This window comes from Mytilus trossulus, chromosome 7 (genome assembly GCF_036588685.1).
Source record: "Mytilus trossulus isolate FHL-02 chromosome 7, PNRI_Mtr1.1.1.hap1, whole genome shotgun sequence".
NCBI lineage: Eukaryota > Metazoa > Mollusca > Bivalvia > Mytilida > Mytilidae > Mytilus > Mytilus trossulus.
The window spans coordinates 4,452,756-4,471,019 of record NC_086379.1 but is presented as its reverse complement, the minus strand read 5'-3'; the positions used below and the strand labels follow the sequence as shown (position 1 = coordinate 4,471,019).

At 32.1% G+C, this 18,264-nt stretch overlaps 1 protein-coding gene across 1 annotated transcript; it reads right to left on the bottom strand.

Annotated features, from left to right (window-relative positions):
* Positions 1-8,032: 8,032 nt before the first annotated feature.
* On the bottom strand, positions 8,033-17,536 carry LOC134726772 (uncharacterized). The gene is made up of 5 exons (XM_063591186.1): positions 17,393-17,536; positions 16,166-16,279; positions 14,510-14,542; positions 13,389-13,473; positions 8,033-9,102 (listed from the first exon to the last, which is right to left on the bottom strand). Exons 1-5 carry the CDS (start codon positions 17,496-17,498, stop codon positions 8,748-8,750), a joined length of 693 nt encoding a protein of 230 aa, XP_063447256.1. The 5' UTR covers positions 17,499-17,536; the 3' UTR covers positions 8,033-8,747.
* Between the last annotated feature and the right edge of the window lie 728 nt (positions 17,537-18,264).

Genomic DNA, 18,264 nt, shown 5'->3' with positions numbered 1-18,264 from the left:
GTGTTGCTTATGTGATAACAAATCCGGTAAATAGTCTAATTCGGTAGGTCAAATTCATGAAAGGGAAGGGGATTGTAGTTACGACGTAAGGAACATATCCGATATCATTTGTGAAACGGTTATTCCATAACGGTCAACCAACTCGTGATGGCGTCCGTAAAATTTACGAAGGGATGATTTCAACTTCACCATTTGGAACTCTTGGTTTAATAGCTTCCTTGTGAGCAGTAACCCTCTATCAAGAAAATCATGATAGGAAATGCAAGCACGGGAATATCGTATCAATTGGGAGATATATACCCCGTATGCAGGTGCTGCTGGAATGTTGCTACTTAGAAATGGAAAGTTCACAATTGGAAAGCTGAAATCATCTCTTTTGTCGTAAAGTTTTGTCTTCAACCGACCCTCATTGTCAATTTCTAGATGTAAGTCAAGATAATAGTAACTGAAACATAATAAATGTGTCTTTCAGCATTTCAATGGTATTGTGTGTGTTAAAAATGTAAATGCCCAGTTTAACGATGACATTAACGTATAAAAAAATAAATGAAGAAACTTACAGGTTAATATCTAGGATAAATTTACCTTTATATCTCTATTTGATGAGAAAAAGGATAGATAAGCTATATCCCATATTCCAAAAAAGCAATCCTTTCAATTCATTGCTCAAAATGAAAGTCACGTATACCACATTTACATATGTCATATGTTGTTTTCCTCTTATATCACGTTTATACTAAAATTCTGTGCGAAATGAACAAGTTTCCGTCAATAACTTTATTTATCGCTATTTTGTGCATTTTTCTTTTGATCTTTTTTGTGATAATTTTCATATCATGCTTCTCGCTTGAGATGGAAAAATTATCGCTAGAAACTAAGGAGGCCACGTGGCGTTGCTAACGAAATAAACATTGAAATTGACAACGTCGTCATAAATAAAATAGCGATAAACAGATTCTCATTGGTCATCTCAACTCGATTGCTTTTCTCACTTTCGCTGTACCAGCTCAAGCGAGAAAATCAATCTCGTTGAGATAATCAACGATAATCTATAAAACTGCATTATCGGATTTAGTGTTCATATCTGATCCCCCATATCTCCCTTTTCCTTATAATTCAATAAATTCAGCCGTCCATATTTTTCCCTTGGATTCACTTTTTTCTATTTATACTGATGTAATATATGATTTTAAAAATTAAGTTCAAATGTTTTGATCAAATTATACCCATGTAGTTTAGGACGTTTCTTTAAACAGTGCTATGGTAAAGGATCTAGAATAGTTACCAGTTTATTGTTACTATTGTTTATTGTCACTTTTGTTTTGGTTTTTTTACTTTTGTTTATTGTTACTTTTGTTTATTGTTACTTTTGTTTTTTTTGTTTTTATTAGCCTTACTGGGTATGTTCTATAATTAAATCAGCAGTGGCTTCCCGGGGGCAGAAATAGCACATATAACCACCTGCAATAAATGAATTCAAACAATATTAACTATATTTACTTTTTACTTCAGGATAAATTAATTTGTGTTTACTGTCTTAATCAGAAATCTGATATAAGGTGACACATGCGTGTCGCCTGACAATTATTTAAGAATTGAATGCTTCTTTTTGTAAATTTATTGGGTGGTAAAAGCGTTGACCGAAGTACATTTTGTATGAAGCGCGGAAGCGCTTCATTCTAAAAATGTACGCACGGTCAACGCTTTTACAACCCTATAAAGTTTCAAAAAGAAGTATTCAATACTTATAATTACATTTTTTAGCTTAAATCATGAAAACACGATTTTTATCCAGTTTTATTTAATTCACCTGTGCACTTTTTTGTGGGACCTCGTGTCATCATGCATGATAAATGTTATTGTCTGATGCAATTGTCCACGGAATAACATGTTAGCCAATCAGAATAACGTATTATAATGAAACTTACATCTAATGTAATTATTGTCATGTATCATAATTTCCATCGCTCATTTACATATTTTGTGGCATACCTAGTGTTTGGAAATTTCTATAAATTAACAAAGTTCGTGTTTTCCCATTTCCAAATTTCTTGAAGTTTGTTCACCCTTCCAATTTTATGATATACTAGTATGTAGCTGTTTTCATAAGAACTATTAATTATATATGCATAACAAGAAATGTCATAAGATGTTGGTACGTTTCGTTAATAATTCATCGCCATACTTTCATAATATGCTATCAGATTTACGTTTTTAGTGTCAAAATCAATAAAACAGTTTCCAGTTACGATTATCTTTTTTATTTTTAAATACCATAATTACGATCATCTTTTTTCCGAGTTACGATTATCATCCCGAATTTTTCAACGACTATTTTCACAGCGCTTAGACAATTCCAGTGCACCGTTACGATTCAAATATGATGAAATGGTATAGATCAACCTTGCAGCTGAGTAACTATTGACAAATACATGCTACATTTAAGAAAAACGAGTGTAAAGATTTTACCTATATCTACCGTCGCCATATTGGGATAATCGTAATTGCAGTTACCATTATCTCTTGAATACCAGTGTATGGGGTCTGTCGTAAATAGTTATCAAAGGTACCAGGATTATAATTTAATACGCCAGACGCGCGTTTCGTACACACAAGACGTAAAAACCAACATAACTCATATGGTTAATTGTTATGGGGTTAGTGGGTTTTTTGGCTGGCAGAAAGTGAACAATGAATGGTGTTATGCTATTTAACTTCACCGAATCTAATTATATAAAACACACGTTGTATTTTTCCTATTTATTTATACCATTTAACTATTTCTTCTTAAATTTTAAATAAAATATATGTGTGATGTAAATATATTATATAATTTTGCATGTTTGGTATTTGGAACTCTTTTGGTGTCTTGAATATACATATGACATAAAAAGTGACATCTCATGACATCTCATCTCATAAGTTTGTTGATTGAGTTAAGTCTGCCAATTGATATTTTATCGTATGTTTTTCTATGTTGTGATGTTATGCTATTGTTTCAGAAAAAGGGAGAAGGTTTGGATCCATTAAAACGTTTACTCCCGCTGCAAATGTTTGCATCTGTCCTAAGTCAGGAATCTGATGTACAGTAGTTGTCGTTTGTTTATGTAATATATACGTGTTTCTCGTTTCTCGTTTTGTTTATATAGATTAGACCGTTGGTTTTCCCGTTTGAATGGTTTTACACTAGTAATTTTGGGGCCCTTTATAGCTTGTTGTTCGGTGTGAGCCAAGGCTCCGTGTTGAAGGCCGTACTTTAACCTATAATGGTTTACTTTTTAAATTGTTATTTGGATGGAGAGTTGTCTCATTGGCACTCACACCACATCTTCCTATATCTATAGCATTATAATATTAACCATAAAAATTTTGATGACATCGAAAGTAATATATTTAAAAATCGACTAATAAGTTAGGCTTCATATTCAAATATTACAAAACATAATATCAAATTTCTGATATCTTTATGACTATCATTTTCACGATTTTCTAAATCAATTTTACACAATATGTATTCCTTTAGGATGAATTAAAATCTTTATAACATTGAAATTAGAATAAGGTATAAATGCTGTTATCTTGAGTTGTATGCAAACAGTCGATTTCATTGTTACTATTTTGTGCGAAGTGGGACAAATTCCCAAGTTTGAAAAAGATTAAATAATGCGGTCCCCAAAAGCATGTTGACACTTATAAATCTATTAAAATCCAATCCTGGAAAATTTTGGAATTATTTGGATGTATGTCTATAGAATTCTAAAGTATTTTAAGCCTTTGAATCGGTAATAAATATGAAAATGTCTTAATTAAATATAATACTGACAATTTAAAGAATAGATGATAAATAATTTTTAAAAGTTGAATCAAAACTTTTTTTATCCTGAATATTTAAAGCAGAAAAAAAATTGCTGTCGTCCTTTTTTTTTTTACAAAAAGGATTTAGAATTGGGCGATAGAAGCTAATATAAAGTTTTTGTAGAGTTCGTGTCCCCTTCCAACAAATCGTCAGAATGAGGAGAGTGTTTTACTCCTCCATTTTGAAATGCAGCACCTTGATGGTCGCATAGTACAATGGTCATGTGAAGTCAGATCCACGACTGGAAAAAGCCAAGAATTAAAATTAAAATTTGAAAAATCTTCCTCAGAATATTAAAGATTAGAACAAAAACCCTAGTTGAATTCCGAATAGTGTGATATAGGTTTTTTAAGACTATTTCCTTTTAAGCTACAACGTTGCTTTGTCTAGGGAAAAACAGTCAATTAACATCCTGAATTCGGTTGAAAGATAACTCGTGTTTAACTTCCATATTGTTTCTATGAATATAGATATATAAAAAAACCGACGCAATTACATATAGGTTTTAATTATCTTCTCATTTTGGTGAAATGGTGACGTCAAGTGTGTAGTTCAAGTTGTCTATAGACTTTTTCCTGATTTTTTTTGCCAGATCTTCATAGGTTTTATATAGTTAAATATAGTTTTTACACACCGATACAGTACACACATATTTGGCGCCTTTCTTCTTTAATTTACCAGAAATATTTCTATCGTTCCTCTGTTGGAGAAGGGTAGACGTGTATTTAATGATATTCTAACCCTAATGTATATATAACGTCATATAGAAATTACAACTAAATACTATGTATATCATGTATGTGGAATCTTCAAACAAAAGTTTGTTTTTGTATTCGATGTTGGAATATGAAACATTTTAGTAATTTCAGAGGGGTAGTAATGAAATCAAAACAGAATACGTCATTTTTATTACTGTGTTTCTGTATTTGTTTTATTTTATGTAATTATTTTATGAGCCGTGTATCAATATTTATTAATTTTTTTTTCCAATGATGTTGTGCAGGGAGACAGAAATAAAAGTCATCATCTGTGTCCCTCTGTCCATCCACCGGCTTGTTCATATGTTTTGTTTATCTATTGTTTATATAGTTCTTATACATGTTCTTATTCTATAATCATTTTTTGTCATGGATGTAAATTCTCTGTTGTCGCTAGTTATGAGTGAAAATACAGGAGGCATTTCACACATGAGATTAAAGGATTGTATCTGAAGACGGAACTCATTTATAATAAAGGTGTAAGTATCTTCTAACTGATTTGTTCCTGAGAATTCAGTTTTGAAATTCAAACTGCTTCTTTCTGGTTTTACTGAGTCAGCGGTCAATACAGATGATATCAATGCCTCGATATCATTGTTGTCAATACATTGTAACAGACGCGTGTTGCGATCTTTTGCTTTGATGTTTTCATTTCAGTTGTATGCTCCTGTTTTGGTTACTTTATGAATTTTATGGTGTGCATGGTTTTAATGACCGCAAGCATTACTATACATTAGGACGACAGTAGTTCGAGAGGTTTTAAGTCTTGTTAATTGATAATGTTAATACCAATATAGGGTCAGACATTAATTTGAGGAACATGTTAAGTATGGTGAACCTCTCCTTCTCAAGACATGCAGCATTACCCCGACATGCAAGTTCACACTCAGTCAAAATGTCATATTTGGCCAAAGTTATTTTCAAAAAAAGGAAGCCCGAAGACTAATCGTGTACTAGATACACGTATCTTATTCATTTGTGTATTTTAAATGTAACAAGTACGACGTGTGATATAAGTTAGATTAATGGTAAGCTAATGAATTTGTCGTAGTTTAAGACACCAGGCTTAACGTTAAGTTGCAGACGCATGTATCTCAAGCCATCTTTTCCAGGGCTTTCACATCGAATTTATCTAAGGCTTAATGATAGTATTTAAAGGAAATTATTGTAATAATTATATTTTTTAAAGTACAAGATGTCTAACTGGGATTGTTAAACTCTCGTGGACGAAAAGTTCAAAAGTAGTAATTTGACTTATGGTTCTGAGTTTTAACAAAGATCGATTAGGTTTTCTAAAGAAAGATAATACAATTAATTATATTATTATTACTGCAATTAAATATTAATTAGTATTGTAATTTTTACTGCTATTAATATAAGTTAGATAAGTCATACAAATCTAATCTTGAATTTCATCCAAATTCTTTCATAATTTTCGGAACACGTTTTAAAAATTTAAATGTGACGTCACTTTGGGTGTTGCATTGACTATGGTTTACAGGGCTGTGATTTTGTAATGTATTCGTTTTTCTCCTATAGCTAGTCAGTTTAATTATGTATATCTTTTATATAGTCATTTTATAAAATTTACTGTTTGCAAAACTATGCATTATTCTTGATAATCATGATGTTTTTATCACAGGCGACTTACCCTGACCTAATAACTTTTTGGAACTTTTGGTCCTCGGCGATCTTCAATTTTGTAGTTGTTATGGCTTTCAAACTTTTTACATCTTAGCATAGTTTTGTGTGGACGTAGCGCGCGTCTGGCGTATACAAATATGTGTTAACCTGGTACCTTTTGATGGCTATTGTTCGTTTGTTTCTTTGTCCTATTTTTTCAAATTTATCTGTTTATTTGTTGTAACCCTGTCGTGTATTGTTGTCATTTCAATGTTATAATTAACACTGTCTTTTAAGCGGGAGATTTGACATGCCACAAAACCAGGATCAACCCACCATTTCTTCATAAAATGCCCTGTACCAAGACTGGACAATGGCCATTGTTACATTATAGTTCGTTTCTGTGTGCGTTACATTTCGGTGTTGTGTCTCTGTTGTGTTGTAGTTAACTTAGGCCGTGTTCACATTGACCTAAACTCGGTGTTATGTTAGTGTAACTCACACATAAACTAAACATAATTACGTTCCCATTGATAAAACTCAATGTTTACATGTAGTTTAAATCATGTTTTGCCTACATGCAGTCGATAGTCGATGTAGGCCTTGTGTATGTTCAGTGTACACAAAACTAGGCATTCCGAACTGTAATTTTTCCATTTATACGTAAAAAAAGAAACGATTTTTATATAAAATTGATACTTATAACACTTATTAATAAAGTTCTTTACAGAAAGATTTGTCTGAACTTGATATATTTATTTGCTATAAAACACTTTACGTAGCCTTATTAGCCCCTTATCAAGACTCATCCATCATCTTTGCCGAACACATAATTTATTAGAAAAGGTCTTCCCATCACAGGCACTTGTTTCTGTCAATATATGGTTTATTATCCATACCAGTACAAAATGTTTTTTTTTGTGTACTGGTATGGATAGTAAACCATATATTGACAGAAACAAGTGCCTGTGCTTCCCATATCGACTGGACGTATACACTTGACAGAAATATTTGCCACTGGTATTTTTTCAAACAACGATTCACTCATTAATGCATTACTGAAAAAGGGTGAGGTTACTTGTTTGTTGTGTAGAATCTCAGATCCGTTAAAATACAATTAGAAATAAAAAAAAATATATCACCCTCTTCTTTTGCCAAAGAAAAACTTGTAGAAAAAATATCATTTGAAACAAACAGAAAAGATAGAAATGTACTGATCCTTTAAATCGCAATTCTTTTTCTCTGTCTATAAGCAAGCTGATGCAGCCTTTTTTTTAATGCGTAGTCGAGACATCTTTAAACTACTGCATATCATCCAGAATTACTTTCTTAAAGGAGCAACCACTTTACTTTAAAAACAAAAGGGGGGGGGGGGGTCTGAGTCCGAATTTTTTCTCTCGCGCGAAAGTTAATATTTATTTCGATGATAGCAATTCAATATTTAACACTATAATGTATGGGGAAACTTTGGATTCAGAATATTTTTTCATTCTAATCATCTGTATGACCCAATTTTTTTTTAATGAAATTGTGGAAAAATCCATCCCCCCTTTTTTTTAAGTCAAATGGTCGTTCCCTTACTGCTAGAAAAGTTGTTTGAAAGTTTGAATTCGGTTTCTACGTAATGAACATTTAAATGACATATAGTTTACAAGTGTGAACAAATCTTATGTACAGGTAACTAAACAAGGTGTATAGATGTGGACAAATCTTATGTGAAACTAGTGTACAGTTCATTAAACCAAATGTAAACATGTTTACTGTACACGGCGTTTGGTGTGAACACGGCCTTATATTTGATACGTTTCCCTCAGTTTTAGTATGTAATCTGGATTTGTTTTTTCTCTATCGATTAGTGAATTTTGATCAGCGGTATACTACTATTGCCTCTATTTGCTAGTTATAAAAGGCCGTACTGTGACCTATGGTTGCATTAATGTACGTCATTTGGTCTTTGGGGGATAGTTAACTTATTCATGGTATTATCACGTCTTATTTTGTCATAGAAGTTTTGTATGCCGGTGGACCACATGAAACCAACCAATTATATTAGCAATCTAAATCGCCAAAAACTGATATGACAACCCTTTAATTAGTTATCAAAAGTACCAGGATTATAATTTAGTACGCCAGACGCGCGTTTCGTCTACATAAGACTCATCAGTGACGCTCATATCAAAATATTTATAAAGCCAAACAAGTAGAAAGTTGAAAAGCATTGAGGTCCAAAATTCCAAAAAGTTGTGCCAAATACGGCTAAGGTAATCTATGCCTGGGATAAGAAAATCCTTAGTTTTTCGAAAAATTCAAAGTTTTGTAACAATAAATTTATTAAAATGACCACATTATTGATATTCATGTCAACACCGAAACGTCCACCAGCAGTGGCATCGACCCAGTGATGTAAACATTCCTTAAGTTCCTTCAAGCCTTTTCTCGAGGTAAAATATTTAGCAAATAAATTGCTAAAGATAATTGTTTAAAGTTCCTTTCATAATTATTCATCTTAATCACCGAGTGCTAACTATGTTATATGCGTCTGATTCTGGGCGTGTTTCTATTTCTTGGCCTTGTGTCGTATCATATACTTCCACAGCACGCGAGGAGTCATAGAGATCCCCAATGTTTTCTTGATTCCTGTAATTTGTTATGCTGACGTCGTATAAAACATCAACATGACCAAAAACGTCATACACAGGGCCTGAACTGTTTGTGGTAAATTTCTCGTGCGTATCACCTAAGTGGTTATAAACACCCTCATCTGTGACGTTCACCAATGAATGTGTCTCTTCGGGAAAACTCGGAGCAGTTGGTTCTGAATAGTACCCAGGTCGTTTCTGTAAAGTCTTTGATATCTTTGATTTCCTGATAACAAAAGAAAATATATGATCGCTAACTTATTTTTAAAAAAAAATTGTATTGTTTAGTCTTTTGTTTTCTGGGTTGTGTTTTGTATAGAATGGTTCGCCTTGTCTTTTTAGTTGTTCTTTTTGCCATGGCGTTGTCATTTGTTTTTGACATATGAGTTTGAATAAATGTTCCTTTGATTTCTCTCCTCTAAAAACTCATAAACCGAGATAAAACAACAATGCCATGGCAGAAATTCACAAAGAACTAGATACATTTGTATAAAACTAATGACTAAAAATTATTGAGATTGGGGATGATATCAGGTACATTTAATATTAGAAAAAAATGAATCATCAAAATATAAAATTAAAAAACTTATTTTCTTTCTATCATTATAAGAGTAGGATACGATTTGACATTGTAAACGGAATGCCGCTGAATCTACATTTAGCGGCTGGTTATAATAACAATCCGTATAAAGCTCAGCAATTTTAAAACAGGGCACGTTCGTCAAAAAATATTATTAAAAGTGTGTGCAATAGAATTTTTGATTATCATGGTCGTTTCTGTTTATATAATGTAAATGTTGAATTACTAGAAAAACTTAGGTTCTTCTTCCCCCTTGTCTTTGAACTTTGTCTGGTGTAACATATACCAATAAAAATAGACTTGATATGCTAGCCAATTAAACAACTATCCACAACTATTCAGCATAGAATAAATGAAGCAGATCTAAGATGTTACAGGCAAATGTACCAACTTCAGAAAGGAGATAAAACCCATGCCGTATTGTTTGCTATAAAAGACCCCGACAGGAAAATGTGAACTATTTAAAAAAGAAAAAAAATACGACCTTATTTATAGAAAAGCATTTACCAAAACACAATGATAGACAATGAAAATAACAACCACTAAACTGTCGGTTGATAAATTGGGACAATCACATTAAAAAAGGGGCGAAATTAAATCTTGGAGCCATATGTGTGACCACTCAAACCTCACCAAATTTGACTCAGTGGTGTAGCAGGAGAACATAACGAAACTGTGAAAAGCAGTTTAATTGGTTCAACCAAAAGGGTCATTATCAGACACAAAACAACTAACAACTAGTCCATAGCCAATCACAATAAATATTAAACCAATTGTGTTCTCCAGACTAAATTATAAATATTCAAACTAGAGGCTCTAAAGAGCCTGTGTCGCTCACCTTGGTATATGTGCATATTAAACAAAGGACACAAATGGATTCATGACAAAATTGTATTTTGGTGATGGTGATGTGTTTGAAGTTCTTACTTTACTGAACGATTTTGCTTCTTACAATTATATCTATCATGAACTTTGCCCATTAGTAACAGAGAACTATATTTGGTAAAAATTTACATAAATTTACCAAATTAATGAAAATTGTTAAAAATTGACTATAAAGGGCAATAACTCCTAAGGGGTCAATTGACCATTTAGGTCATGTTGACTTATTTGTAGATCTTACTTTGCTGAACATTATTGCTGTTTACAGTTTATCGCTATCTATAATAGTATTCAAGATAACCAAAAACGGCAAAATTTCTTTAAAAATTACCAATTGGAGGGCAGCTACCAAACAACCAGTTGTCCAATTCATCTGAAAAATTCAGGGCAGATAGATATTGACTTGATTAACAATTTAACTTCTTGTCAGATTTGCTCTAGATGCTTTGGTTTCATAGTTATAAGCAAAAAACTGCATTTTACCCCTATGTTCTATTTTTAGCCGTGGTGGCCATCTTGGTTGAATGGCCAGGTCATCGGACACATTTTTCAAACTAGATACCCCAAAGATGATTGTGGCCTAGTAGTTTCAGTGGAGATTTTGTAAAAGATTACTTAGATTTATGAAAAATGGTTAAAGATTGACTATAAAGGGCAATAACTCCTAAAGGGGTCAACTGACCATTTTGGTCATGTTGACTTATTTGTAGATCTTACTTTGCTGAACATTATTGCTGTTTACAATTTATCTCTATCTATAATAATATTCAAGATTATAACCAAAAACAGCAAAATTTCTTCAAAATTACCAATTCAGGGGCAGCAACCCAACAACCGATTGACCGATTCATCTGAAAATTTCAGGGCAGATAGTTCTTGACCTGATAAACATTTTTATCCCATGTCAGATTTCCTCAAAATGCTTTGGTTTCTGAGTTATAAGCCAAAAACTGCATTTTACCCCTATGTTCTATTTTTAGCGGTAGCGGCCATCTTGGTTGGTTGACCAGGTCACGCCACACATTTTTTTAAACTAGATACCCCAAAGATGATTGTGGCCAAGTTTGGATTAATTTGGCCAAGTTTGGATTAATTTGGCCAAGTAGTTTCAGAGTAGAAGATTTTTGTAAAAGATTACTTTAATTTACGAAAAATGGTTAAAAATTGACTATAAAGGGCAATAACTCCTAAATGGGTCAACTGACCATTTTGGTCATGTTGACTTATTTGTAGATCTTATTTTGCTGAACATTATTGCTGTTTACAATTTATCTCTATCTATAATAATATTCAAGATAATAACCAAAAACAGCAAAATTTCCTCAAAATTACAAATTCAGGGGCAGCAACCCAACAACCGATTGACCGATTCATCTGAAAATTTTAGGGCAGATAGATCTTGACCTGATAAACATTTTTATCCCCATGTCAGATTTCCTCAAAATGCTTTGGTCTTTGAGTTATAAGCCAAAAACTGCATTTTACCCCTTTGTTCTATTTTTAGCCGTGGCGGCCATCTTGGTTGGTTGACCAGGTCACGCCACACATTTTTTAAACTTGATACCCCAAAGATGATTGTGGCCAAGTTTGGATAAATTTGGCCTAGTAGTTTCAGAGGAGAAGATTTTTGTAAAAGATTACTTTAATTAACGAAAAATGGTTAAAAATTGACTATAAAGGGCAATAACTCCTAAACGGGTCAACTGACCATTTTGGTAATGTTGACTTATTTGTAGATCTTACTTTGCTGAACATTATTGCTGTTTACAGTTTATCTCTAACTATGATAATATTCAAGATAATAACCAAAAACAGCAAAATTTCTTCAAAATTACAAATTCAGGGGCAGCAACTCAACAACCGATCGACCGATTCATCTGAAAATTTCAGGGCAGATAGATCTTGACCTGATAAACATTTTTACCCATGTCAGATTTGTTCTAAATGCTTTGGTTTTTGAGTTATAAGCCAAAAACTGCATTTTACCCCTATGTTCTATTTTTAGCCGTGGCGGCCATCTTGGTTGGTTGACCGGGTCACGCCACACATTTTTTAAACAAGATACCCCAATGATGATTGTGGCCAAGTTTGCTTTGATTTGGCCCAGTAGTTTCAGAGGAGAAGATTTTTGTAAAAGTTAACGACGACGGACGACGACGGACGCCAAGTGATGAGAAAAGCTCACTTGGCCCTTCGGGCCAGGTGAGCTCAAAAGCAAAATCGAATAATCTTGTGAATCTTTAATGAGTATTTGTATTAAGCAATGTGCAAAATCAATAGATTCGAAGAAAAAAATTTCAGTGGAAATCATTTCAATAGTATACAATGCGCAAGGATATATTTTTTCTCTTAGAAAAGAACGTTAAAAATAGTTTATTCTCATGGGTTGGATGTCCAAATGTCCGAAATTGGAGAATATTGAAGATTTCATTTACACTGTAGATACAATAACAGACATTAAATTAGCACTTTCAACTTAACACTAACATAACATGTAAAAAAGAAGATGTGGTATGATTGCCAAAAGGACAACTATCGTCAAGAGATCTATAAAACGAAGGAAGAAAAGTACAAGAGGGACAGTCAATCTCATAAAATGGAAACAAACTGACAACGCCATGGCTATAGAAATGAAAAGACAAACAGACAAGCAATAGTACAGAAGACACAACATAGAAAACCTAGTCTAACCTAAACAAAGCATAATCAACACGTACCCTATCAAAATCTGGCGGTGATCTCAGGTGCTCCTAAATGGTAAGCAGATCCTGCTCCACATGTGGATACGTCGTGTTGCTTTTTTAATTACAAATCCGGCAATTAGTCTAATTCGGTAGACCACATTCGTGAAAAGGGAAGGGTATATGTAAAAATGTAAAATAGCGATAAACAGATTATCATTGGTCATCTCAACTCGACTAACTTTCGTACTTTTACCGTCCAGGCTGAAGCGAAAAAACCAATCTCGTTTAGATGATCAACAATAATCTATAAATATAATATGATATGGTGATAAAATTTAAACCAGACATTCATCAATTGATACATACTGTCGTACTATGACTACTATAACGAATATTGACAATACAACTAAAAATCCTACAATTCCACCAATTGACCCGTACAAAATATCATCTGGAATACAAAAAAAGATTAATGCAATTAATCATTATTAATGATTAATGATACAAAATTGAAACATTATGCCCATTATAGAAGGATAATTCAAAATACGAAAAAAAACGATCAATTGTATAGGATAAATAAAAAGAAAGCTACTTTTTTTTACTTTTTTCACGTCATCTATTAAAACAAGTTCGTAAAATATTATTTAGCTGCGATGCTGCATACTTAAAATCCAAAGAGAAACAGGAAGTATATATAAGATTCCTAGAGATGAAAGATGGTAGCACTTCTGCTTCTTTTCAGTTGGAAAGATATTTCGCTACACAATGTAAAATTGAGAATGGAAATGGGGAATGTGTCAAAGAGACAACAACCCGACCATAGAAAAAACACAGTGTATATATTTGGGTGCGAATATGTTTTTGATAAATATTAGAAATTTTTAAATAAGCATATTTCAGAATATTACCACAGGTATCGGTGTCTCGCGAAAATGAACGGGTTTCATTTTTTTTACAATTTTAATGTTATAAAGAACTAATAATTTTTTATTACGAAATTAGTCAAGAATGTGGTATTTATAATCTCAATTATAATGATTATGTTTACATCGTTCTGTAGCAACCATAACACATTTTTCAGATTCAATATTTTTTTAAAGTCTCACTACTTGCAATACATAAATATACAGTACATACAGAGTATATACACAATATAAAACAGACAATACATAAATATAAATTACAAGTACCATTCTATTAAGAATTATGAGAAACACATTTTGCCTCTTGTTATGTACGGAAATGTGTCTTGAGCGTTTCAAAATAAAGTACTTTTGTATTATATTGTATATTTTAAAAATTACACAAGAAAGTAAGTGAGGTTCAAATAAATTGTATGGATTCACTAGTTTTCCATAAACATATTTTATTTGTATATATAGTGTGACGTAGTCGATTGAAATATAATAAAATTTCTATCTAAATTATTTTTTGGTGAAAAATAGCAATCATAATGATAGTAACTGTGTTTATTCAATACTTACATGTGAGTGTATTGCTAGTCTCGTCTTTAAGCACTACAAACATGTAATATTTTGACTGAATTTAAGGAAAATGATGATATAAAGTACGCTGTGTGAAATAAAGTGTCAGTAAGGTGTCTTTTAATTTCCCTTTCAATATAATATTGTTAATTGAGTATTGTTTATTCAGGAACAATGTAAATATAAGCAATGTGGAATATTCTACAATAATTGGTTGTGTGTCTTCTGTAGAGATAACAAATCCCGTTTATAAAATTCAAATAAAGGAAAATAAAGGAACAATATGAACTTTAAAGAGCACTAAAACAAACACGAACACATATAAAAACTTTTTGATAACAACTGCCATGTTCATGACTTGGTACTGGACAGTTCAAGAAAAAAAGGTTGGTTGAACTTGGTTTAATGGCATGCCAAATATCTCGCTTTACACATGTTATAACATTGTTAAAAAAAATACGACTAAAACACTACGTGACATGAATACAGCACAAACATACGCAAGACTATTTAGATCAGAGAAACACACAAACAAATACTATATTAGTCGATACAACATGCAAACCGCAGAACAACAACGAACATATCAAATCAACGACAAACAACAAAGGCTATCAAATTAATTATAGCAGTCGGGACTATGACACAGATAGTATTAAGAGGCAACTTCTAATCATTGGGACAAAAACGATACGACACAACACATTATTTGACAGAGAGGAGGGTATTTGTTTTACTGTTTTCTACTTTGTTCACAAATATAATACATCCAGTTATTTTGTAAACCCATTAAGAGTATAACCACAGAAAACGTAAGGTCATTAATTCCACTAGTAAATAAATAATGTTGAAATGAGATGAAACATACACATTTGTGAGGTTTCCTGAAATGGTAAAGAATTAGTAAATATTTTGACTCTTTACACTCGACTTCGTTGTGTAAAAAGTAAAATCACGAACATACTGAACATCCGAGGAAATTCAAAACGGTAAGTTCCTAATCCAATTCCAAAATCAATAGCTCAAAAACATTCAAACGAATGGATAACAACTGTCATGTTACTGATTAGGTACATGCATTTTCGTATGTAGAAAATGGTAGATTAAATCTGATTACATGACAGTCGTATACAATTTCATTATATTGACAACAATATATGAACACAACAAAAAGACTTAAATAGACGACATCGCTGTATGGGCTTTGCTCATTGTCGAAGGCCGCACGGTGACTTGTAGTTTGTGTTTCATTTTGGTCTTTCGTGGGGAGTTGTCTCATTTGCAATCATGCTACTAATTTTTTCAAATTATATGTAAAAATGTAAAAAAAAAAGGAAAGTTGCAGCAGTCAATGTTGTGTTATTATCTTAATTAATATAAAAAAAACATTGTTATTTTGCTTCGTGTGTAAAGGGGACACATTTTATTTTAGGAAAACAATCTAATCGATTATGAAATTGAGAATTGGAATGGGTAACGTGTCAAAGAGACAACAATCCTTTTAAGGATCAGAAGAGAAAATGTTTTTTTACTTAAATCTAAGTAAGTACTCTAAAAGTGCTTTCGTCTACAAAAGATACACAACTGAAGCTCGAATAAAAAGTGTTTAGGTGTGTGCATTTTCATTGTCTCACAAGGTTAACTAAATAATCTTACCACATATGGGTTGTAGTTTTTCACTACAATCGCCAGCTTTTAATCTATATTGTATCTTTTTCTTTCCCCACACCTCAACTCTTAAACAAAGTTCTGGATTGGTCAATTCGAGAACTGCAAAATATGATACTAGTATGTTTAATAGTGATATCAATTACTGAAGTCAAGTACCTAAACTTAAAACAAAAGTACCAATTTCTCTGCACCAGATGCGCATTTCGACAATATATGTTTCTTCAGTGATGCAAATTATATGTGGTCGTGTTCTATTTGATACTGCATTAGAAAGCTTTAGATTTTGAGCATTGATAAAATTCTGAGTTTCGTATTTTTAAAAGACATACAAAAATACATACATACGCAGATGATTTATTTACACTGTTAAACAGAATAAGAAAGTAAGAATGTTGTTTTTTTTTAAATAATTTTCAAATAAACCATTAAACCAAAAACAATGCATTTTGTCTGCAAATTTGCAGTCTAACTGTGTACTGCGATAGTATAATCCAAGATGGCGGTATACCATGAATCTACCTTAAGTTATATTCAAAGACATTTATATAATCTTAATTCAGTAACTCTATCAGTTTATTTTCACAAGTAGATCCACGCATAAATAGATTGAATGTTATTGCTATTTTTAGACATTATATTTATATATACATATAATTATGAATTTAAAAGTGGTAGGTGTTAGGATAGTAAATGTATAACTAGTTTGTAACAAAGACAGACATATACAATTTCAAAAATAAATCATTATATGATTTCGGTAATATAACAAACCAAAATCACAATTATTACATGTATAGATATTGCCTGCTGTAATGTCAGTTTTGATTTGTGTTTGTTTGGGGTTGGTTAATCTTAATTCGAACAGTCTTTTAACTTTCCGCCATCCACTAAATTCAAAAGCAAATAATGATGAGAAATGATTTCATCAATTTCAATAATATCATTGTTGTACGCAAGGATCAATTCTTTGATAAGTGACATCGCAATGGCAAAGATTCACATTAATGAATGTGACCTGGTGACGTCTTGTTACAGACAAAATATATACTTTGATAGTAACTCAAGCATTGTTCTTCAAAAAACTTTATAAGCAGTACATGTAAAGTTAACATGATTTTCATGCAAATAAAATCACATAAGAGTTTAAATATATTCTAATGTTCTAATGGTCACTGTCAATTAGTTGCAAAATGTCACAAAATTCATACTCACAATTTTCCCATGTAATAACCTCTGCTGAATAATTCCCATTCCAAACACTATCTTTTGTACAAGTATGTGTTCCTGAAAGAACTTTATCTTGATTTATACACGCCATCTGGGATTCGAACCAAGAATACTCAGAGTCAGGACACGATTCTACATTTGATAACATTGGACAATAAAATAAACTACGCAATTGGTTAAAACAAATAAGTCATAACAACAAACATGATACAAACCTTTACATGGAAAACTTTAAACTGAGCAACACTAACCCAAGCAAAACATGGGAGTTGACCCAAGTGTTTCATAAACGAGAGTAGTTCCTATGCAACTAGAATTATCCGTGATTTTACCCAAATCATTCAACTTAGTCGAATTCGGCAATAACATAACCGTTAAAATGAAAACAGGATATGGATATACAAAGTGCAATCATACAAAAATACTGAACTCCGAGGAATATTCAAAACGGAAAGTCCTTAATCAAAAAGCAAAATTAAAAGCTCTTACACATTAAACGAATGGATAACAACTGTCAAATTCCTGACTTAGAAAGGGCATTTATTTATTTAGAAAATGGTGGATTGAACCTGGTTTTATAGCTAGTTAAACTTCTCACTTGTATGACAGTCGCATCAAATTTCATTATATTGACAACGATGCTTGAACAAAACAAACAGAAATAATGTGTAAAAATGATAAAAATAGAGGTACAGCAGTCAATACTGTATTACGATCCTACTCATAATAAAATCACACGGATATGTAGCAATGAACCACAAACAAAATTGCATATCATGTATATTTCACATCTATTAGATAAACGTTTTTGTTCTAGGGAAACGTCTCGCTTTATATCTGTTCTTTTATGTATCCAA

Coding starts and splice junctions, on each gene's coding strand:
- LOC134726772 (XM_063591186.1), bottom strand. CDS start 17,498: ATGGCGTGTATAAATCAAGATAAAGTTCTTTCAGGAACACATACTTGT. Junction 14,543..16,165: donor AAAACTACAACCCATATGTG/GTAAGATTATTT, acceptor ACATGTTTGTAG/TGCTTAAAGACGAGACTAGC. Junction 13,474..14,509: donor GACTAGCAATACACTCACAT/GTAAGTATTGAA, acceptor TTTGTATTCCAG/ATGATATTTTGTACGGGTCA.